At 37.1% G+C, this 25,805-nt stretch overlaps 1 protein-coding gene across 1 annotated transcript; it reads left to right on the top strand.

The window, feature by feature from the left end:
• The first annotated feature begins 21,543 nt into the window (after positions 1–21,543).
• Positions 21,544–22,681, top strand: LOC113298839 (mitochondrial import inner membrane translocase subunit TIM17-2-like). Its single transcript, XM_026547701.1, has one exon. The coding sequence runs from the start codon at positions 21,698–21,700 to the stop codon at positions 22,376–22,378; it is 681 nt and encodes a 226-aa protein (XP_026403486.1). The 5' UTR covers positions 21,544–21,697; the 3' UTR covers positions 22,379–22,681.
• Positions 22,682–25,805: the final 3,124 nt, after the last annotated feature.

Below are 25,805 nucleotides of genomic sequence, written 5' to 3'. Positions count from 1 at the left end.
CTACAATAACCCAAGAAAGTGAACAAGGATAGCATGCCCTTATCTAGTTTCCTGATTAAGATATTTATATCTAATTGTGGTTCAGGTTCAGGTTCTAAGAAAGGGTCTAAATAAAATATTTTCATTGGTTGCGTTTCTTCATAGGTGGGATCCGAATCATTAGGTCATAGAGTCTGGAAAAACTCAAATAAGAACTTAGAAGCACAAAACGATAACCTAAATAATTGAGGATCCTCTAAGTCAATCAGTTTTGAGTTACATAACTGACAACAATGAGAGTAGTGGTCATTCTTAAGAAAATGTGTCGATTCTATCAACCTAAAGTACTTAGGCTTAGTCTCAGAACTTAATAAGTGACACATTTGAAATTTATACGTTTCCACAATTGGAAGTAAACTATTTGGTGGGAAAATTTTTTTCAATCTTGGTATTATTTCCTGGGCAAACCACATCAACTAGAGTATGGGTTTCTAATGACTGGACTTCTTCCTGGACATCATTAGGTTCGGGAAAACGAGTATGAAGGTAATCTTGTAAAATGGTCGAGGCAGAGATATCAAGTCCAAAATGAGGGATCTTTGTAAGAGCTAAAGGTATGGAACAAGGAGAATGATAATCACCCCCAAACTTAGATTTTTGGGTATTTCTAGATAGACTAGCTACAATTTCCTTAATTTCTAGATTATTGGAATCCTGAAAATAGTCAATTGCTCCTTCGAGGTTATACTCAAGCGACGCATCCTTACTCATATTTAATAGCTCTACGAGTTCATTTTCTTCGTCTAAGACTATTGTTTCTAAGTCACTAGACTTTAAAACAACATTTTCGGAATAAACCCGTTCCTCTAAAGCATTATCGGCTTCGTAATCAAAAGGAAAAACTACATCGTCTAAAACGGTGGTATCCCTAATCAAATCATCGTCCTTTTGAATAGGTGAATAATCATAAAAATTATTTGGATTTGAACTAGAATCATTATAAAGCTCAATTGGATTAATAGATTCCTGATCACTATGCCTACACATTTCAGATTCTTCATTACTACTATCCTCATCATAATAGTACGAAGATGATTGAACCTTATCTAAATAAGTAGTGTCTTTTATTCTAACCTCGTCCTCTAAATTAGGCAAATATTCACTATTGATATCAAGGGTAGAATTAGAAACATTATTTTGGAAATTTAGATCATTTCGAGCAGCATTAGCTAACTGTTCATTTTCTGCCTCTAGACGTGCCTGAATTTCACTGAGCATAACACTTATATGTTCACTACTCTCGTTTATCATCTCAGAATACCTTGTACACTCTTCTTTTAAACTATTCATTGCAACTAAACGTTTATACGTCCTTTTAATCCGTTGTTGGGTCTCTTCTAGAGAAGGAACAGGTTCAGAAATATCATAATCAGGACTAGTTTTTAAGTAATTTTCCAAAAACGCGTAACTAGTACTATAATGTTCCTGATTTTCTTGCTCGTAAGACCAATTCGCGTGTGGATAGTAACTGGGCTCACTATGGTATGAACCATAACCTTGAAAAGGATGGCGTTCCCAACCACTATTCCCAACATGGTCATATAAAGGATGATGTCCATATTCAAATTCAGGTCGATAATCATTGTATTGGCTTATATCATACCAGTTCGACATTCTTAATTGCAAGGGAATTCTACACAGTCACAAACAAGGCTGACTCAACCAAATCAAACCTATAAAATCTAGCAAACAACAAGCATGATGGCTCCACTTAGATTGTTTCTAGACCAGCTTCTAATCCTTCGAAAGGGAATTCGTTACAATTTAAGCAAACCCCTCTGGAATCAATCCGAGTCAAAGTAAGTTGAATTGAGGCGAGGGAAGCTCAGTGGAGCTTTGATACCCAAGGCCTCACCGCTATCACAAGGCGGCGCAATCACGCATTCAACTCACAGAAACCATCATGAACTCCGAAGTATGCTAAAAGAGTAACCAATATTTTTCGAACGACTTTCCTACTAAGCTCGTTACCCTATAGGTCTCGTTCTAGTCAAAATTTTAAGCTTAGGTTCGCGTTTGGTTTCATTTTCCTAAAGCGGGCAAGAAGGGAACGGTGATGAAATCCGAACCCTTATCTTATATGGCCAGTTCTTGCCCTTTACTAGGAAATTAAAGAAGCCGGTTCAGTCCTCAACATATAATCACCTTAAGGCAAACAGTAAACCCGCTGACATGAGATTCGCGGGTGTTTAGAAGTTTACCTCCCGTACCAGACGGGCAAAGAACCGCTGTAGTCGACTCGGGCCACTGACTCCGGTGTCAGTGTGCGAACCCGAGGGGCCGAGACGATATCGTAATCGTCGTCCTTCCCTGCAAACAATTTATATTTAATTTTTTTTTTATATAACCCTTCCGTAGGGTTTAAAATTAAAATAAATTGTCCAAAGTCCAGTCCAATGAAAAGAAATACAAAAAATAATAATAATAATAATTACAAAAAAAAATGGAAAGTCTCTTAAAAATAAATAAAAATAATAATAAATCTCTCTCTTTTTTTTTACTTTGTCTTTTTTCCTTCTCTTTTAGCTTTAAGCTTTGATTCCAAGGTCTTTAGTATTCAACTTCAAACCTGTAATACAAAGACACAACCAAAGAGACGTAAAAAGAATAAATGGAATAATAAAAAATAATAAAAACCTAAAAATTCTACCTAAGCACAAATCCGCGTCGGCGACGCCAAAATGATTAAGATTTTTGATGGGGTTGTAGTAAATAGGATTCGTTTCAGACTTGTGAAGGAAATGGAATTTTTAGAAAAAAATAAAAATAAATAAATATATATATATATATATATATATATGTACAAAAAATATTAACAATGGGCGAGAGGTACTGGGACTAATGATTTGGCCGAATTCACTACATAGGGTTCATTCATATATTCTTTGACAATTTAAAACTCAATAAAATTAACATGGACTCTGATTTTGCCAAGATAGATTCTCAAAACATCGATTGTAAGTCCTAAGCATGATGTATCAAAACACCTAAGCTAAGCATACATCATCAAATTAAATAACAACCAATTAATTCAAATCATATTTCAATTTTAAATTAATGCAAAAGTCATAAAAAATAATAAAATAAATTTACCCGTGTATGAAATTCACCCTCCTCCGTCGTCCCAGTGTTGGGTTTAGCTCATCATGATAAAAACACGCTCAAAATATTTATTTATTGCTCAAATGGTGTTTACAATGAAGAGAAGAAGAGAAAATGGTGTAAACAGCTAATGTGCGACCCACATGAAGCGTCACAAAAGAACGATAAAAGGGAAGTGCTATTGTCGTTGTGGTTCTACGACCCACACCTACGACCCACGCCTGTGAGTCTGTTTCACTGTTGATAAACGACTGTCCCTGCGAGTCTGTTCTTCGTGTTCTTGGTGTTCTTCATCATCAGCAGGAGCAGAAACAGAGTTTCATCAACTCTTGATTTCTCGCTCCTGAGCTCTCCTATTGACCCCAAACTCTCGACACCCTTTCTACTCAACCCCAGCAACCTATTTATAGCCAACAGACCCATCGAATCTCACTCATTCACTCCATATAATTCTCTTTAACTCAACAGTAAAGAAAATATTTCTGGGAATATTTTCTTTCCTGTTTCATCTTCTCACGCGTTTTCAAGCCTCCAAATTACCATATTTAACTCCTTCACGCTCCAACAGGCTGTGAGGGTCTTCCATGCACGCACAAAACACGTTGAATCTTCTTCAAATCACGTGAAACCCGTGATATACACGAACTGCCCTGTTTTCAACCCGTGAATTATTTAGCTGATTCTAGCCAATTCTGGTCGAACTAAACGCCCACAGTGTGTTTAATAGGCCATATCACAACTATCGACCAAAAATCAGCCATTGAATCTCCCTAGAACACGTTCAACAATTCGATCAAAAATCTGCAGAAGTGTTCTCCATTTTTTTCGCCAAAAACAAAATTCAAATGGAGAAGATGACCTCCCCCTAATCATGTACTGGGGTGCGAATAGCAGATGCCTTTTGGGGTGACCTGGGGTGCCCCCTAGTAATTGAGGTGCCCCTTATCCAACAGTGAGAGTCCGAATAACACGTGTCCTCCGGGGCTTTTGCCAACTTTTCGAGCCGAATTTTCCAAAAAATGTTTATTTTCCAAAGGTGTCCTACAAACACATAAAACACCAAAATTAGTACAAACTCGAGTGCCAACAATATATAGTATTGAGATCAAATTAAACACAAAAATGTGTCTATCACATGTGCATTTGTCCTCGTTAACAATATTTCTGGTGTCTTATATTTTTCCTTTTCCACATTATATTGTTCATCTTTATAATAAGAATAACACAAGTAGTACGTAGTTTAAGTTCTTATTATTTGCGATAAAAAACAAGACGTGTTCTTGTTGAATTCGTATCTTAAAAGATTGATTACAAGTTTCGTACTTGTTAGAATTCGGATACAACTAGATTGATCTTGGATATTCATTTTAAAGCTCGTCCAAGATCTTTTCTACACAATCAGGTATACCTAATTTTGGTCTACACATATTGATTGTGAAAATGAGAGGGTACCAAGCACACCAACAACGTTTTTGTTCTACACAATCAGGTATACAGACTTTTGGTCTACACATATTGATTCTGAGAAGGAGAGAATGTCAAGTACACCACCAACGTTTTTGTTCAGCAATCTGTATGGACAAATTTAATATAATTGCAAGTAGACCAATTTAATGATCCTTGATAATATGTATATAAAGTTTATATCTCTATCTCTTCTCAATCAGAAAGTCTAGACAATGGAGTTCGTGAACCTGATTGTTAAGAAGAATACATGGACGATCCCAAAAATCAATATCTAAGATCAATCTAGTCGTATCCAAATATTTAGATCTGAATTCTGACAAGTATAAAACTTGTTATCTATCTCTCAAGATACGAATTCTACAAGAAACGAGTCTCGTAATGGATATTAATTATATCGGTATATATACTAGAATTGAATATGTACTACTTGTGTAAATCATATTATAAAGATAAACAATATAATGCGGAAAAGGAAAAATAAAAGACACCAGAAGTTTTGTTAACGAGGAAACCGCAATAGCAGAAAAATCGCGGGACCTAGTTCATATTTAACCACCAAAATGTATTAAGCCGCACAAACACTAGATTACTATTAGACTTCGAACTGGAATGTAGTTGAGACCGAATCCATCCTACAAGCGTTTAAAGTCGCGCTCCTTACGTCTCTACGCAATTGATTCCCTTAGTTGACGTCCTTTACATCCTAAGAGATGCTTCAACCTAAGTGAATACTTTTGATACCAACCTGCCTCTAACAAATAAGCATATTTGATTTCCCTTTAGATCAAATATCAAGGCTTGAAAATATGTTTGCAATAGACAAAGCTGGCAAACTTCATAAATCCGGAACACTTACACTCAGTTAGCAGAGAAGCCTAGATTCTTAACCACCTCTCAAGAAAATTCTTGATCTAATCAATTAAGAATAGTTTTCAGATATCTATCTTGAGGAATCACAAAGTCTGAGGCGAAGATAATTTTGTGTTTTCTATCAATCTTGACTGAAAGAGATTACGAGAACCTCGATAACAGAAAAGCAAGATCGGGATATACGAACTATCTAGGTAAAGATAGTCGGACCTGGCTTCACGAATCCCCGGGTGAAGTTTTTAAGTCGCAAACCTAATTATGTTTCTCAAGAGGAAACCTATTTCAATATACGATGACTCTAGCAATCATCTATAGGACACGAAGTGTCAGGGATTGATTTTCCCAGTTGATATAACATCTTTATTTATAGATGTTCAAGACTGAAGGTTTCTTAGTATTCAAGCTAAGATAACTTGAGATTCAAGTAAACACTTTCTCTGTTTAGATGAAACACTAATTAGGGTTTCAAGTAAGCATGTGAGAAGTTTGTCTTGGAATCACGTAGAAGAATATACACAGTGGTCCGAGTACGTGATCCGCGTATGATGATAGTTCTTGGAAAATATGCCTTTCAAACTAATAAGTAATATCGTGTTCATTTTAAACACTTAAGAATTTAATTTTGATGCACATATACAAAGTATTTTAGTAATCATAGATGTCTTAGAGGTGTTTATGATGGTCATAACAATGTTAAACATAATTGAAAAAAAAAATCTTTGAGCATCTGCTAAACATTCGCTTGAACTGTTGGTCAAACAGTTCGTGAACCGTTAGGCAGTTCATGAATCCCGAATGCTACAGTTCGTAAACCGGATTCGCCAACTGTTCTGCAGCTCGTGAACTCATATGACAACAGTTTTTGAAGCGGGTTCGCCACGTTAGACTGTCACCAATATCAGATCACCATGGTTCGTCAACTGGGTTGGTGAATTGTCCCCTTATGAACTTCAAGGTTTGCGAACTGGTTCGCCAACCTTCCTATATTCCAGAAACTCAGATATCTAGGGTTTGCGAGATAGTTCGCCAATCTACCCTGAGCCGAAATTACAGAAATTCTGAATTTCTCTATTTGATGTTTGAAACATTCCCAAATGATATAATCATTGCTTGGGAAATTTTCAAATGATTCACAAAATTAATTTTTTGAACTAATATTATTAAGGAGCTATAAACATCCAATGCTTGGATCATATTTCAAGATGTTTAACAAGACAAGCTTGACTCATAATTTTTTCTTTGTAATAAATCTACTAGAAGTCATACGACATAGTCTCAAATAGATAGAATGATAAAGCTTGTGAGTACATAAAATAATTCAGTCTTTGATGTGATTTTCAATTGATTTGTAGTAAAAAGGCTCGTTGAGACTTGTGAAAACAAAAGAATTTAGACTTAAAAATTAAAGAAAACTTAACTAAAAATTTGGTTTCAAGATATTGGGAATAACCAAGATACTAGAATCCACTATTACACATGAATGAATGATGTCAAATATTTCATAACTCTAATTAGCATTTTAATCCTTTATTTCTTAATTCACAAATAATCAAACATATTCTCAAATATTAATTGTATCTTCTATGCATAGATTATCTAAACAAAGCATAACCTATCTAATTGAATCACAACTAATGAAGAAAATTATGTAAACTTTTAAGAACTCTACAAAAGCAGTGATTGAGTGAATTATAATTAAATATTAGAGAAAATGAAATAGTTACCCATTATTCGTGTGTGAATAGCTTCATCCATTGCCTTGGTTACGCGAGAATTTAGCCTCTCATCATGTTGTTGGAAACACGCTCAAAAATCATTATTATTGCTCAAAGGGTGTTTACAAATGATGAAAATGGAGAAATAATTCAAAACCGGGTTTGTAACAATTATATTTGTTACAAACCAAAAAAAAAACGATACAGAGGATGTGTCACTGTTACTGTTGCTCTAAGACCCACGAGTCTGTGTCGCAAACGCTGTAGCAAATAAGTCTGTCGTCCTTGTGTCGCTGTCACTGTAGCTATACGACCCACGGCTAAGTGTCGTTGTCAATGTTGGAAAACGACTGTCCTGGTAAGTCTGTTCTTCGTGTTCTTCAGCTTTGCAGCAGCAGAAATGTGGTACTCTATTCCTCTCCCAAACTCTCTGTCCCCTTCTTTGCTACCCTAATAGGCTATTTATACTCAACAGGGACAAGAATCATCGCCCATTACTCCGGAAAATCCTTCCAATATTCGGCAGTAAAAGAAAATATTTTGGAGATATTTTCTTTCCTTTCTTTCACAAGCATGCATCTGCAGCTGTCCGACCTTCCTTGTTAATCTCAGTCATGCTCCAAACATGCTTAGAATGAGTCCCTGGTGAAGTAAAACTCATGCAAGAACATTATCTTCACGTTATTTCCCGTGAATGTCTTCTCGGCCAAACAAACCTCCCTGTTTTCTTCTATCCACAATTACAGCCCAGTTTCACCGGTTTTGATGGACTTACCAGTCCTGTTTAGATGTAACATGCCCATATCAATCCATTTGAGTGATTGAATCATTCCATAAGTCTCCAAGATCAAAAACAGCAACTCTCGGGTTTTGTCATGCAAAACCCATAACTCCCTGATTTATTCTAACTCGAGTTCTAGCCAAAATCCATAGAACCAAAGACCCAAAACAATCCTGTTAGGCTCAAAGGAAGATACTCAAACTGTTCCAGCTCTTTAGTCTCACTGAAAGGCTTCCAAAACTCGAACCCTAGTTCTGGCAGTTTCAAACACATTTTTTCCCGCCAAAAACGTTTTCAAACGAAGAAGAAAGGGTTGCCTCTTATCCAACAGCTGGGGGTGCGAATATTAGGTGTGTACCCCTTAGTAATTGGGATGCCCCTTAACCACAGTAGGGGTCCGAATAACATGTATTCTCCGGGGGTGCTCCGAGCAACTTTTCGAGCCGAATTTTCCAACAATATTTATTTCCAAAAAATACCTACAAACACACAAAACACCAAAATAAGGACAAAAACGAGCACTAACAATACAAAATATTAAGGACAAATTAGACACATAAATGCGTCTATCAAATACCCCCAGACTTATTATTTGCTAGTCCTCGAGCAAAACTAAGAAAATAAATAAAACCGAGTTAATCTCGAGAGGGTTTACCAGAGGTGTACCCACAAAACCATTACTCTAGACCCTAGCTATCTACGCAGAACCTTGGAAGGCACTAAAGAATCTCCTTGGTTGTCATACAATCACTGACTACAGGAGGAAGTACCCTGATGCGAAATTCCAATTGTTGTACACGAGTTTGCACTCAAGCATACTAAAATTCATATAAAGTGATTGAGCTCTACTCAGATAGTTTCTGTACATCATAACCGGAGTCAACCAATCACATGGAAAGATTAAGAAGATGGATAAAGAGAAAAGATAGATGGTTTAAAGTGAACGGTGTTTCCCATATCTGTCTGAAGGCCTCTGCGAAGATGAACCTATCCTAATGGACTGAGATATCGGTCTGACTAATATCAACACAACTGGCATATACAAGGGGACCAGTGGTCGATAAACCTAACTTTAGGTCAACACAACTGGCATATACAAGGGCATCAGTGGTCGACTTTATTGAATTTATTCCTGTTGGTCTGATGGTCTGGTTGTTCTTTTTTTTTTTGGTATCTCAATCACCCTATTTCACCCTAGCAAAGGTAACAACTTGAATCGTGTGCCCCAACAAATCACTTAAAAAATAAAAACAGAAGGATTATGATTCAACGAGATATGGCGAAACTACCATGTTTTTTTTTAATTCTAACACCTGAGCTCTGTGCTTTTATGAATAGACTCTTTAGATGTTTCCATCTAATCAGATTGGTTCCTCAACTCCTACAACCAAGATGTTCCCATCCACTTAGATTGGTTAGTGCCAACCTTAATAAGCATAAATTTCTAGGCTCTGGAATTTATTTATTGCAACTAAAAGCTAAAAAGTTTCTTCCCCAAACTTAAATCTAATATTGTCCTCAATGTTTCTAATGAAAGAGCAATACCAAAAAGTAAAGTAACACGGGGAATCAGTAAAGAGATAAGTTGGAGAGATAGTACCTGGGTGAAGAGAGAAATCAAAAGCTAATATACAACATACAATCGCCTCGATGGTCAATCAAGGGTAAACATGGTCCTCCAGAGGGACCTCCTCAACATCACTTGTAGGAAAGGGCTCTAAAAAGGGTTTCAATCTCTGACCGTTAACCTTCTAAGAACTACCACCATCCGGTGTCTCAATTTCAACAGCTCCATGAGGAAAGACAGTGCGAACAATAAAAGGACCCGTCCACCGAGAACGTAACTTCCCAGGGAAAAGATGCAAGCGGATATCATACAAAAGAACTTTTTGACCTGGAGAAAATGAATTTCGTAAAATATTTCTATCATGCACAAGTTTCATTTTGTTCTTATACTCCTTCGCACTATCGTAAGCATCTATACGAATCTCGTCCAACTCATTGAGCTGGAGTTTCCTATGGGCTCCTGCCTTGTCAAGTGAAAAATTTTAGCTGCTTAACATCCCAATAAGCTCTATGTTCTAACTCAAAAGGTAAATGACATGCCTTGCCATACACAAGCCGATAAGGCGACATTCCAATGGGGTCTTAAACGCAGTACGGTAAACCCATAAGGCATCAGTAAGCCTAGACGACCAGTCTTTCCGATTAGGATTAACTGTTTTCTCTAATATACGTTTTATCTCCCTATTGGAAACCTCAACCTGACCACTAGTCTGAGGATGATACGGGGTAGCTACCTTATGTGTAATACCATATTTCTTCATCAGAAGCCTAAAAGGCCCGTTACAAAAGTGCGACCCTCCATCACTAATTATAGCTCGCGGTGTACCAAAACGTGTAAGTATATTATTTTTCAAGAACTCAATCACAACCCTATGGTCGTTGGTTTTACACGCAACCGCCTCAATCCACTTAGAGACATAGTCTACAACGACAATGATGTATAGGTTACCAAAAGAATTAGTAAACGGACGCATAAAGTCAATACCCCACACATCAAAGACCTCAACAATTAGAATCGGGTTCAAGGGCATCATGTTCCTACGGGAAATGGTTCCTAATTTCTGGCAACGTTCACAAGTAACACAGTAACTATGGGAGTCTTTAAACAACGAAGGCCAATAGAATCCACACTGCAATATCTTAGCAGCTGTCTTCTTAGCACTAAAGTGACCCCCACAAGCATGATCATGACAAAAGGAAATAATACTGGACTGGTCACTCTCAGGTATACATCTCCTAATAATCTGGTCCGGACAATACTTAAACAAATAAGGATCATCCCAAAAGAAGTGCTTAACCTCGGCTAAAAACCTAAAACGATCTTGTTTACCCCAATGTTGGGGCATTCGACCAGTAACAAGATGATTCACTATATTCGCATACCAAGGTGCTTGGGTAACAAAGAAAAGTTGTTCATCAGGAAAACTATCCCTTATAGGAAGGGAATCATCAAGGGAATCAACAACTAGCCTAGACAAGTGGTCTGCTACTACATTTCGGCACCCTTTTTGTCTCTAATGTATGGAGAGAACTCTTGCAACAAAAGGATCCACCTAACCAATCTAGGTTTTGTATCCCTCTTAGAAAAAAGATATTTCAAAGCAGCAAGATCAGTATATATGACGATCTTAGAACCTAAGAGATAGGGTCTAAACTTGTCTAAGGAAAACACAATGGCTAACAGTTCCTTCTAGGTAGTGGTATAGTTCAACTGGGCATCATTCAGAGTTTTGCTAGCATAGTAAAACACATGAAGTAATTTGTTTTCTCGCTGACCTAGCACAACACCAATAGCATAATCTGAAGCATCACACATGATCTCAAAGGGTAAGTTCTGGTTGGGTGCCTGGATTATGGGAGCGGTAGTGAGTAAAGTCTTGAGCTTCTCAGAAGCCTCTAAACAAGCATCATCAAAGACAAACTTAACATCTTTTGCAAGCAAATTGCAAAGAGGTCTAGAAATCAAGCTAAAATCCTTAATGAATCGACGATAAAAACCTGCATGTCCTAAGAATGACCTAATATATCTTATGGTTTTTGGGACCTGTAAAGTCTTGATAAGGTCAACTTTGGCTTTATCTACCTCTATACCCTTAGAAGATACAATATGCCCTAAAACAATTCCTGATCGAACCATGAAATGACATTTCTCCCAATTAAGCACTAGATTCTTTTCCTTACACTTAGTCAACACTAATGACAAATGATGCAAGCACTCATCGAAAGACGAACCAAACACTGAAAAATCATCCATAAAGACCTCTAAAAACTTTTCTACCATATCGGAAAATATGCTCATCATGCAACGCTGAAAAGTCGCAGGGGCGTTACATAGCCCGAAAGGCATGCGTATATACGCAAAGGTACCAAAGGGACAGGTAAAAGTAGTTTTTTCTTGGTCTTCCGGGGCAATAACGATCTGATTGTAGCCTGAGTAGCCATCTAGAAAACATTAATGACTATGTCCAGCTAATCTCTCTAGCATTTGGTCGATAAAGGGAAGGGGAAAGTGGTCCTTCTGAGTGACCTTGTTCAATTTCCTATAGTCAATACAAACACGCCAACCCGTGGTCACTCGGGTCGGGATTAACTCATTGTTATCATTCTGGACTACAGTAATACCGGATTTCTTGGGAACAACCTGAACGGGGCTGACCCACTTACTGTCTGAAATGGGGTAGATAATGCCTGCATCTAACAACTTAAGAACCTCGGTTCGAACTACTTCTTTCATATTAGGGTTTAGTCTTCGTTGCATCTCCCTAGAAGGTTTGGTATCTTCCTCTAAATAGATCTGATGCATACAAACAGTAGGACTTATACCCTTAATGTCTGCTATGGTCCACCCTAAAGCTTCCTTGTTGTTTTGAAGGACGGTCACTAGCCTACTTTCCTGATCACTATCCAAGTCGGAAGCAACAATCACAGGTAAGTCTCAGACGGCCTAAAAACACATACTTCAGGGTATCTGGCAATGGTTTTAGTTCCAACTTAGGAGGCTCTTCTAACGAAGGAACTAGGGTAGACTTAGAAACTGGTAGTGGTTCGAACTTAGGTTTCCATCCGTTACTATGTCTAAAAAGGGGTTGAATCTAACAAAGCATTCACCTCATTAATCACATTATCATCATCGAAATCAATCCCAAAGTGAGCTAGGCATTTCTCTAACGGATCTTCTAACAAATGTTTGGTAATGACTCCTCGACTAATGTTCCTATCATGTTTACCTCTTTATGCTCGAGTCATCTAGTTCAGAGGGTAGCTTACTAATATGAAAACGTTCAGCTCAATAGTCATATTACCAAAAGACAAATTCATAATGCCAGTTCGACAATTAATGATCGCATTGGATGTTGCTAAAAATGGGCGACCTAAAATCACTGGTATCTGGTTCTCTGGGTCAGGGACAGGTTGGGTATCTAGGATAACAAAATCCACTGGATAAATAAACTTGTCGACCTCAATAAGAACATCCTCGATCACACCACGAGGAATTTTAACGGACCTATCAGCTAACTGAAGTGTCATCTGGGTAGGTTTCATATCACCAAGTCCTAGCTTGAGGTACACATGGTATGAAAGTAAATTCACACTGGCTCCTAAGTCAAGCAAAGCTTTCTCAACACGGTATTTACCTATTGTGCAAGAAATGGTAGGGGACCCTGGGTCTTTATACTTAGGAGTAGTGGTATTCTGAATAATGGAACTCACGTGACTAGCTAGGAAGGCTTTTTTTGGACACTAAGCTTACGCTTTCGTGTACACAAGTCCTTAAGAAACTTGGCATAAGCGGGAATCTGCTTAATCGCATCCAACAATGGTAGGTTGATAGTTACCTCCTTAAAAACCTCCAATATATCATTAAAGTTGGACTCCCTCTTAGTTGGAACTAGCAGCTGGGGGAACTGGGGGACGGGCTCTGGGAACAAATCCGGGCTCAACAGGACCCTCATTGGTCTCTTTAGAGACTCTATCAGTCTCCTCATTTTCTGGCTCAGAAGGGTGAACTACAACATGTTCACTTTCAGGCATGGTGACCTTATTGTCAACTTTCTTCCCACTCCTAAGGGTTGTAACAGAATTCACATGATCAGATGGTCTTTCACCTATTTCATTAATTCCTCTAGGGTTGGGTTGAGTCTGACTAGGAAACTTACCTCTTTCTCTTAAAGACTCATTTATCTGACTAACCTGGTTTTTCAACTCGGAAATAGCCTGAGAGTTAGCCTGACCTATTCTCTTATTTTCTTCTAAACCTTGAGCAACAGATTGCTGAAACTGCACAGTATTACGAGTTAACAAAGCAAGAGACTCTTCTAAACTCATAATCTTCTTATCCGAAGGGTTCTGAAACTGTGCCGGAGCTGAAGGATTCTTAGTATAGCCAAAACCTGGGGGAACCTGAGCATTACTAGACTGACCTTGATTCTGGCCCTTGGACCAAGAAAGGTTTGGATGGTTTCTCCAGCCAGGGTTATAGGTTTCTGAATATGGGTCAAACTTCTGTCGGTTATCAAACCTAGTGTTGTTATAAAGAGCATTGGCTTGCTCTTCAACAGCAAGGCCTTCCCAAAAAGGCTCATTTCTTCCACTACTACCACTAGAATGACCTAATTCTAAGGCTTCTAACCTTTTGGCTATAGCTACTATTTTGGCATCTGACTCATAAGTTCCTTCTACCCTATTAACATTTCCTCTACTTAGAAGAATTGTTTTCTGGGGTTCCCTACTATTTTCCCATTGTTGGGTCTTATCGGCGATTTCATTCAAAAATGTCATCGCTTCATCAACAGTTTTATTCTCAAACCCACCTGTGCATAAGGACTCAACCATGGTTGTTGTTGAATAATCTAAACCCTCGTAGAGGATCTGAACTAACCTAACCTTCTCCAACCATGATGAGGACATTGAGATATCAAGTCATTAACCTTTCTAAGTACCTATATAAAGATTTCCCTCTTGTTGGGCAAAAGTACAGATTTGTGTCCTAATAGACGATGTTTTATGCCTTGGGAAAAACTTATGTATAAAGGCAGAAGTAAGTTGGTCATAGGTTTCAATTGACTCAGAGGCCAAACTATACAGCCAAGATTTGGCTTTATCTTTTAAGGAAAAGGGGAATAACCTAAGTTTCAACGCATCATCACTTAGGTTTTTAATTTTCAGAGTGCTACAAACTTCCTCAAATTCCCTAACATGAAAATAGGGGTTCTCATTCTCTTTTCCTAAAAACATTGGGAGCATCTGTAAAGTCCCAGGTTTCAGTTCATAATTTGCCTCGGTTTCAGCTAACTTGATACAAGACGGACGAGAGGTCCTAGTTGGGTTTAACAAAGCTTTCAAAGTTTCCATTTCTGGCACTACCAAAGGACTAGGAGTACTTTCTTCACTAATTGTCAAGTTTTCAAAGCTGAAATTTCCAAAGACAGGGCTCTCAAAAGAAGAGTCTTCGAGCTCCCCGCCTTCACAAGAAGAACTACTAGGTTTGTCACTAATCAAACGACCTAGAGTGTTTCTTTTCCAAGCCCGCTCTCTAATGACCTTGGGCATACACTAGAAAAACAAAAATACAAAGAAAAATCCTAAAAGGAAGGAATATCTAAGCAAACACAAACAAGGATGACTCCACCACAACAAACCTACTGATTTCTAGCAAACAAAAAGCATGATGGCTCCACTTAGATTGTTTCTAGACCAACTTCTAATCCTTCGAAAGAGAATTCGTTACAATTTAAGCAAACCCCTCTGGAATCAATCCGAGTCAAAGTAAGTTGAACAGAGGCGAGGGAAGCTTAGTGGAGCTTTGATACCCAAGGCCTCACCGGTATTACAAGGCGGCGCAGTCACGCATTCAACTCACATAAACCATCATGAACTTCGAAGTATGCTTAAAAGGGTAACCAATATTTTTTGAACAACTTTCCTACTAAGCTCGTTACCCTATAGGTCTCGTTCTATTCCAAATTTTAAAGCTTAGGTTCGCGATAAGTATCGTTTTCCTAAGGCGGGCAAGAAAGAAGAGAATGATGAATCCGAACCCTTATCTTGTATGAGTCCTTGCCCTTTACTAGGAAATTAAAGCACGTATTCAGTTCCTCGACATATATGCAAACGAAGGAATACAGTAACTCGCTAGCAGGGGATTCGCGAGTGTTTCGACAACTTACCTCCGTTCCAGACGGGGGATGAACCGTTGTAGTCGACTCGGGCCACGACTCCTATGTCATGTACGAACCCGAGGGGCCGAGGTGATATCGTAATCACCGTCCTTCTCTGCAAACAGTTTAATATTTAAACTACCTTCCGTAGGGTTTAAAAATAATGTCCCAAAGTTTACAGTCCAAAGTCCAAAAAATAAAGTACAAGGGAAAAGGAAAGTCTAAAAAAAAAAACAATTAAAAATGTCTCTCTTTTTTTTTATAAATAAAAAAAAAATCTTCTTCTTTCGCTCCTTTCGCTTTGCCTTTTACTCCAAGTCTTTAAGTATTCACCAAAAGCTTTGGCAAAATTTTCTTTCGCTCCAAATTCCAAATTCTGTAAGGAAAAGACAAAAACCCAAAAACGTAAAGAAGAACAAAAAAAAATAAAAAAAAAGAAAAAAAAATAAAAACCTAAAAAAGAAAAAAAAAACTAAAAACTCTAGCCTAAAGACAAGTCCGCGTCGGCGGCGCCAAAAATTGATGTGATTTTCAATTGAGTTGTAGTAAAAAGGTTCGTTGAGACTTGTGAAAACAAAAGAATTTAGACTTAAAAATTAAAGAAAACTTAACTCAAAATTTGGTTTCAAGATATTGGGAATAACCAAGACACTAGAATCCACTATTCCACATGAATGAATGATGTCAAATATTTCATAACTCTAATTAGCCTTTTAATCCTTTATTTCTTAATTCACAAATAATTAAACATATTCTCAAATATTAACTGTATCCCCTAAGCATAGATTATCTAAACAAAGCATAACCTATCTAATTGAATCACAACTAATGAAGAAAATTATGTAAACTTTTAAGAACTCTGCAAAAGCAGTGATTGAGTGAACTATAATTACATATTAGAGAAAATGAAATAGTTACCCATTATTCATGTGTGAATAGCTTCATCCATTGCCTTGGTTACGCCAGAATTTAGCCTCTCACCATGTTGTTGGAAACACGCTCAAAAATCATTATTATTGCTCAAAGGGTGTTTACAAATGATGAAAATGGAGAAATAATTCAACCGGGTTTGTAACAATTATATTTGTTACAAACCAAAAAAAAAAAAACGATACAGAGGATGTGTCACTGTTACTGTTGCTCTAAGACCCACGAGTCTGTGTCGCAAACGCTGTAGCAAATAAGTCTGACGTCCTTGTGTCGCTGTCACTGTAGCTATACGACCCACGGCTTAGTGTCGTTGTCAATGTTGGAAAACGACTGTCCTAGTAAGTCTGTTCTTCGTGTTCTTCAGCTTTGCAGCAGCAGAAATGGAGTTTCTGCAGCTTGATTTTTCGACTCTGTGGTGCTCTATTCCTCTCCCAAACTCTCTGTCCCCTTCTCTGCTACCCTAATAGTCTATTTATACTCAACAGGGACAAGAATCATCGCTCATTACTCCGGAAAATCCTTCCAATATTCGGCAGTAAAAGAAAATATTTTGGAGATATTTTCTTTCCTTTCTTTCACAATCATGCATCTGCAGCTGTCCGACCTTCCTTGTTAATCTCAGTCATGCTCCAAACACGCTTAGAATGAGTCCCTGGTGAAGTAAAACTCATGCAAGAACATTATCTTCACGTTATTTCCCGTGAATGTCTTCTCGGCCAAACAAACCTCCATGTTTTCTTCTATCCACAATTACAGCCCAGTTTCACCGGTTCTGATGGACTTACCAGTCCTGTTTAGATGTAACAGGCCCATATCAATCCATTTGAGTGACTGAATCACTCCATATGTCTCCAAGATCAAAAACAGCAACTCTCTGGTTTTCTCATGCAAAACCCATAACTCCCTGATTTCGTCTAACTCGAGTTCTAGCCAAAATCCATAGAACCAAAGACCCAAAACAATCCTGTTAGGCTCAGAGGAAGATACCCAAACTGTTCCAGCTCTTTAGTCTCACTAAAAGGCTTCCAAAACTCGAACCCTAGTTCTGGAAGTTTCAAACACATTTTTTCCCGCCAAAAACGTTTTCAATCGAAGAAGAAAGGGTTGCCCCTTATCCAACAGCTGGGGGTGCGAATATCAGGTGTGTACCCCTTAGTAATTGCGATGCCCCTTAACCACAGTAGGGGTCCGAATAACACGTGTTCTCCGTGGGTGCTCCGAGCAACTTTTCGAGCCGAATTTTCCAACAATATTTATTTCCAAAAAATACCTACAAACACACAAAAAACCAAAATAAGGACAAAAACGAGCACTAACAATACAAAACATTAAGGACAAATTAGACACATAAATGCGTCTATCAGTCTTCACATACCTTGTTGATGAAGTTCTCCAAATTTCTTTGAGGGTGATGTCTGATACTCAACTACCAACTTATATATCTAGTCCGAGACTTGACTTAGTATACTATAAACCAAGATATTGTTTTGTTCATCTAGCATTGACAACAAGCTTAAGATAGAAAAACTTGCGGGTTCAACCAAGAAGTGCTTTAACAATATGATTCGCGTCCATTTTAAGCCAAGAAAAATTCAATCATATGCGCAAAATATCTTAGATCCAGGTCCCAGTTTCCAAAGTTTTATCTTGTTTATAAACATTAAAATAAATTACACCGTCATCATATTATGATTCATATATGTATGGAAACAAGCATAACTTAAACAATATGAGTTGTTCATAGTTTAGATTTTTGTGATAAATGATGCATTATGATTGATTAATGTTTGTCTATTTTTACAACATTTGTATTACTTAACGGTTCTCTAGGAAAGGTGTATACACCTCAAATTGTAGTTCAAGATACTCTCAAATTCAAGGAATCGATTTTGATAGTAATTTTGCTCCCGTAGCTCGACCTGATTCCATAATATTTCTCAAAATTAAGCTATACTAAATGGACATTAAACTTACATTCTTGAAAGGATGTATTAAGGAATAGGTTTATGTTGCTCAACCTAAAGGATTTGGAAGTTATAAATTTATTTCCATGAAACATTTATATATAAAAAGAATGTGGTCTAGAGTACGTCTTTAACTTAATCCCACATAATTCCATGGAAAGTCTTTTATTCCCTCCCCGATGATACACATTTCATGGAATTGTTTCCTTTCTCTGATTTCAAACACAACTAAATGGAATATCAAGGATGTATTGATTTCTCAAATCCTCATTGATTATATCATCTATGTATTTACTTTCAAGATACTTGTTGAAAAATTCCTAACCTCCTTTAGTAAGTAACTTGAGATGACCAATGTTGGTGAATTAAAATTCTTTTTAACATTACAGATTCATCAACATAAGGATGAAATTAAAATCTCTAAGAAAAATAGGCAAGGATCTTGTTAAAAGATTTGGTTTTGAAAATTTCACTCGAAAGCTACCCCCACACCCATGTCTAACACTTCAAAACCACAAAGAGATAAAAATAAAATAATACAAAGTGGATCCGAAACTATATAGATCTTTTATTAGAAGTCTTCTTTACCTGACAACAATAGGACCTGACATTGCTTTTAGTATAGGTTGTTGTGTAAGATCTCAAGCTGATCCCGGAGAGTAACATATCACTATAGCAAAAAGGGTCATCAGGCATGTTAATAACACTATTAAATTTGGTCAATCAAATACTTTTACTAACATCAATCTTACAACTTATTCTGATGTAGATTGGGTGGGATATGTGGAAGATAAAAAGGACATCAGGAGGATTTTCCTATGTGGAACTAAATCTTGTTTTTGACATAGTATAAAACAATACTCACAATCTTTATCAACATGCGAAGCATATTACATATGTTGTACTCAACTTCTACGGAGGAAACACTTACTGATTATAGAATTGATTTTGGAACTATAATTTTTTGTAATAATTCGAGTGTCATTCAAATTGAAAATCCGGATGAGCACTCAAGAACAAAACACATTGATATTGAATATCACTTCATCAAATATTTGTTTGAAGGTGGTATTATCAATGAAATGACGAGAGTTACATTTTGTTCTATATGGTACGGTCACTTGCACTAATGGCAATGATGCCACCGTTTCCAATATAATATACTTGAAAATCTAACATTGATTAACGTTTATGATATCCTAAAAATTATCGCGAGCTCTGAGTTATAGCAAGCTCATAAATGCTTATGCTAAGTATAGCAGAAGCAAATGTTTTTTGACCAATAATCTTTCAGTCAATTTTTGTAGACAACTTTTACTTGGATAACATATAACTCTCATTAGTTATCACTAACTTACCTATATTACATACTGACTTCATCAAGATGAATATCCCTAAGGAGGAAGTGATGTCATGTCTTATTGTTGCTAACATAGCCAAAGGCGACCAACTAAAACGTGTCGAGCTTCCATCTTTGAGTGTTGAATGTTTTCGTTGTCCATGATCATAAAATATGTACGCCATGGTGTGGCCTTGACATTGATTTCCTTGTACTCTCCAAAATTATTGAGAAATAGTTTTAGACATTAATTTTTGAAAGTTAGGTGATTCGATTTTCAAAACCTAGGCAATGGGCAGTAAAATTCCGAAAATTACAGGTTTAGTTTTTGAAAGTATATCAACAAACACATATTTTGACTAGCTCATTAGTTTCATAAAAGTAAAGTTTCTATTTTCAAAAGCTGAGCAGTTTCAAAAACTCTTGTATTTTCGAAACATCAATAGTGATGACTAAGAACATCTTTTGTTGTCCGGCAATGGGTTTTCTGAATGTTTGGAAAATCTATATTCGAAAAGCATACAAAGAGTAGTAGGAAACTAATCTTGTACTACGTTATTTCGACACTTTGATCAACTCAAACGATCAAAGTCTCTTGAAGTGTTCCATCTTATATTCCTCTACAATCTAAATCCAACATATTCCAAAATATGATTTTAGCAAGCGATTCATACGTGAGCTTTAACATATAAATTTGATAGACTTGACATACCAATATCTTCATGTTCCACCGAGCAACTCTAACATATGATAAAACTCTAAGAGACAAAAACGTACATTCAACTCACCTTTTAGTAAAACGAATTTTCCAGAAACTGGTCAAACAACAAGTGCACCGCACGTTTAACGATCAAATGAAAACAACAACAAGTGCACCGCACGTTTAACGATCAAATGAAAACTAACCTATATAGGAAAATTTGGAACATTTAGAACGAACTAACTTTTGTATTTGAAATGCATACGAATTTGTTGAAGACATATGCACCGGCAAAATAAAGAAAATTACATGCCAGGTGGACTAAAAAATGGGTCATGCCACTATGGTAAAAAACAATAAGCGAGATATACTTCGTCGGGCGACCGAGGGTTGGTTAACCGATCAAAAATTCATCGCTCCATAATTATTTTATATCATAAATATGATATTATAATACTTTATATATGATATAAAATATTACTACATCCGTTTAAAAAAAAGAGATACAATCACTTTTCTGACCTATTTTAAAACAATACTTGTTTGTGCACGAAACTTTGAGCTGAGTTTTAAAACCCGACTAAATTATTTATATTTGGTGGGCGGAGTCTTAAACACAATTGTCATGCATTTTTAGTTATATTTAAGTACCAAACACTGGTGTGAATATTGACGTCGATACAATTTTGACCGAGAGATCAACTCCCTACCGAGCGAGTCCACTGCTCGGTAGAGACTAGACCTCGTATGACTAGTTTACAAATTTAACGCTTGGCCATGCCCATATGAACCGGCCTAATAGTACTTGAAAGTCCAGATCATACACAATTGACAAAAGGAAGGAAGTCACCCCTTATCATTGCTCTGATTTTCCATATGGCGTTGTCCCCATTTGTTTAGCCAGCACTTCTTCTTCTGCAGAATTAGAGTTTCCGTATGAAGTGTTTCATTTGTTTATGCCAACACTTTTCCTTCTGCAGAATTAGGGTTCCTCTTTCTCTCTTCCAAAAACCCTAGACCTCCCCCAAAAAAAATCCTTCCCTTTTCTTTTACCGTGTAAAAATTAATGGGAACTCCAGAAACATCACGAGAACCATGTCCAGATCGAATCTTAGATGATATTGGTGGTGCTTTTGGTATGGGAGCCGTTGGTGGTTCAGCTTTTCATTTCTTGAAAGGAATCTATAACTCACCTAAAGGAGAAAGACTAGTTGGAGGCACACAAGCTGTTCGTATGAATGCACCTCGAGTTGGTGGTAGTTTTGCAGTATGGGGTGGTCTATTTTCTGCATTTGATTGTACAATGGTCTATGTTCGTCAAAAAGAAGACCCATGGAATTCGATTTTTGCTGGTGCAGCTACTGGTGGATTTTTACAGATGAGACAAGGTCTTGGTCCTGCTTCAAGATCTGCTTTATTTGGTGGTGTTCTACTTGCTATGATTGAAGGAGCTGGGATTATGTTAAATAGGGTTTTGAGCCCTCCTGTTAATATACCTATGGAAGAGGGGATGCCACCAGGGATGCCGCCTGGGTTTCCTATGGGGCAATTGCCTGGTCAGCAGCCTCAGATGGGTTCTGCTATGTCTATGGAGGATTCTAGTTCGGGTTCAGCTTCGTCATGGCTTGGTGGATTGTTTGGTGGCGAGAAGAAGAAGGAAGATAAGTCAAGTGGAGGGAGTAAGACAGAGATTTTGGAGAGTTTTGATACACCCAGTGCTCCGATTCCCTCATTTGATTATAAATGAAGAATGAATTGTGGTGTTTCAAGGTAAGAGTTTGTTTTGAATTGCAAAGTTAGTGTTTTGAAATTACAGTATCGCTGAATAATGAAAATTGTGACAAACCTTGTACTTGAGTTGCATCAAAGCTTAAATTTTGTTGACTTCCATATGTGTGATTATTCAGTCTTAATTTGTAGCTAAATATCCATCCTGTCTTTGAAACATTAAAGATATGATTTTTATTTTGGTAATTCTGTATTGCAACAAAGGTTGGTTGGTCTACTGTTCTTACTTTGTATGATTATTAATATTATCACTTTAGATCAATCTCTGAATTTGGTTTATTGAGAAATGGTCTAATTTTGAGTACTTGTAGGGTGGTTGCTTAATTTGAGGTGATCGTGCCCTTGTTCATCTCATTTGATGTATTTATGTGGCCATTCTCATTATAAACTTGCTCATTGTTCTCATCAAATTACTTTGATCAGATTACCTTCTGCTGTTGGTTATTTTGCTTGTTTTCTTGAAATTATTAGTTTTAATAAGTTCGTCGAAGTAGCTTATGCTGTTGATTTCTAGTGAATAGAAATTTTCTCTCTGCTAAAGTAAGGAGTCTTGCTTTCAATGAGTTGGTCGAAGTACATTTATGCCATTAATTTATAATGAACCTGAATCTTTGATGTGAAAGATGAAAAGATAGGTAAGATGTTTTTATTTAATTCGTGTTCGGAAGGATTTCACGCAGGTTTTCTTATTCCAGTAATAGGTTTTGGAGCAACTAGTTGATACTGTGCCTACTACAAGGTCGTCCTCAGAATAGCCAACTTTAGCAAACTTATAAGATGAATAGCTAGTGGTACAGCTTTGTAGATAATGTTATTTGCGCCTTCATTTCTGTTTCGATTCTGAAGAGACCATTTCCTCTTTTCTGCCATAAACCATTCATTTACCTGTTTGTAACATTCTAACACTGATGAAACTGCTAACAAAGTCGACGCATCTTTTTAACTTGCTTAATCCTAGTTACACTACTTACACAATTTCATCATAGCACGACATCTGCACTAGGCTACTACTAGTTCTTTGAGCTAAACCATCTAGGTTACACATTACTGAGATAAGAAGAAAAACATCTGAACTAGTTTTCGCATCATGAGCGCCTAATTTTATCACGCACAGTCTTCTGCTGCGTGTTTGTGCTCTCGAAAGTTCCTTTCAACATAGACACCTAGAACTTTGTCTACTGAGCAGTGAGCAACCTTCGTCTTTTGGTGATGTGCTGATATATACTAGAAATAAAAGTCAGGCAGTCAAGGAATTGTGGAAATTGCTGCTTTTGTCACTATGAGGGAGCTGTGGTTCTTAAGGAAGATAATGGTTTTTGATAATGAAGTGCTGAAACTTGGGGTTTTAAAAAGACGAGTCATTCAATTCTCTGGTGAATGTGGAACCCCCCTTGTGATCTGCAGGTGTTGAAAATTTTTGGCTGGTGCGTAATGTGAAAATTTTAGATGTATATTTCAGCTTCCTTTTGCTCCTAAGTTGCTGTTAGCCTGTTATGATGTAATGGTGCATCAACAGGAAATCCTGGAAATGCAGGTACGGGTTTATTGGGAGATGTAGCATCAGTGATTTTGTTGTAGCTGTTGCGGGTGGATTGGGGTTGGCTACTAACTAGTTTGCTGAATTGGTGGCTATCATTTGTGCTGGAGAATGGGCTGTGGAAAATCAGTTTCGACAGGTGGTTTTTAGTTCCACCACAATAATTTCGACAGGTGGATCTTGAGATCTTCTGTGTAACGGGTTTCTTATGTTTGGGTCACGATCTGTCTGACATCAGTTCCAAGTATGGTGATGAAATGATCTGTCTGACATCAGTTCCAAGTATGGTGATGAAATTTTCTAGCAGATACAGGAGTTCCGACGAGTTCATTGTTTTCTTACGGGGATAGTTTCAGTTTTTAATTGTGTTCTTCAGAAGGTTTTAAAAAAAAAAAATCTCGAGCTGTGGATCATGCTTCATCGATCCAAGCTCACCCGGATGAAAGCGGGCTTTACTGTTACGACTACTGGTTATATGTGATTCTGTTACCCGTGATTCTGTCAACTGGGATTCTATTACTAGAGATTCGTCGCTTGGTCCTGTCCGAGATTAGTCTGCAGTCAGCTTTTTCATGTTGTGCTCTGTAACTTCCGGGTTTATTTCCTGGTTTATTTATTAAAAAAAAATAAATAATAATTTCAGCTTTACTTCCAAAAAGTTACCAAGATGGAATAGAGTTTGGAGTCCTGCTGTCACGCTCATGTTCTTTTTTTTTAATAAGCAAACATTTCATTAAAAGCTAAGGAAAGCTATATACATCAATATCACACCCATTTACAAGAGCTTGTTTTATAGAGAGTGTTAGTCTGCAGTGTTGGGTGTTAGAAGAACAAAAAATACCCCTTTTACATATTTCCCATTTAGCAAGTTTATCTACTTCCCTAAGCAAACTTCTATTTACATAAGATACTTTACTATTTACATAACCCAAAAGAACCTTCACATTTTCTTAAATATTCTTCGTTCTCCATTCACAGATAGAAGGTTTGTTGTCCAAAAAAATTGCTACATTTCTACTATCAGTTTGCACTGTAAGCCGTGCAGATTTAATTCTTTTGCCCACTCCAATGCTCCTTTTACTGCGAGAGCTTTTCCACATTCCGCGCTGGTGGTGTATCCTGCAAAAACTTTTATATCAGATATGTATCCATGCATCCACAAAATTAAACCAACCCCAAATTCCCTTGTATTTGAATCAAAAGAAACATCAGCATGAATACAATTATGTGTGTTTCTCATAGTTCCCATCTGTTGGATCTTACTTTTCGAAGAATTCATGTATCCATTAAGTTGTTTCCTTCCTGCAGAATCCTTTTTCAAAGCCAAATTCCATTCATTTATAGCATTCTTAATCATATTAATACAATCCAGTGGATTAGGATTTACTCCCTGAAAAATCACCAGATTTCTGTATTTCCAAATTTGCCAACATATTATAGCAAATAGCTCTTTCCACTCCTTAAGATTTGATGAAAACCAAGATTTAACCCATTCAAAGCAACTGTCAGTAAATCTAGGCATTTGTATTCCTAAGCCGAACCAAACTGCTTTAGTAAAACAACATTCCGTAAAAAGGTGCTTTGAAGTTTCCCTAATATCAGATAAACATAGCATGCAATATGGGTCTGAATGCCTTAATTTATCATGCAACTTTGATCTAAAAGCCAACACTTCAGCTATCATTTTCCAAACAAAGAGAATAGTTCTGGATAACAAGTTCATGTGCCATATTTTTAACCAAGTTTTATCATTATTACCGTCATTTTCATGAGACACAAATTTATAAGCAGATTTAGTAGTGAACTGTCCATTTCTATTACCCAGCCACATTAAAGTATCTTGTGAGTT

The sequence above is a fragment of the Papaver somniferum genome, chromosome 1 (assembly GCF_003573695.1).
Source record: "Papaver somniferum cultivar HN1 chromosome 1, ASM357369v1, whole genome shotgun sequence".
Classification (NCBI taxonomy): Eukaryota; Viridiplantae; Streptophyta; class Magnoliopsida; order Ranunculales; family Papaveraceae; genus Papaver; species Papaver somniferum.
This window is presented reverse-complemented; position numbering and strand designations above follow the sequence as displayed.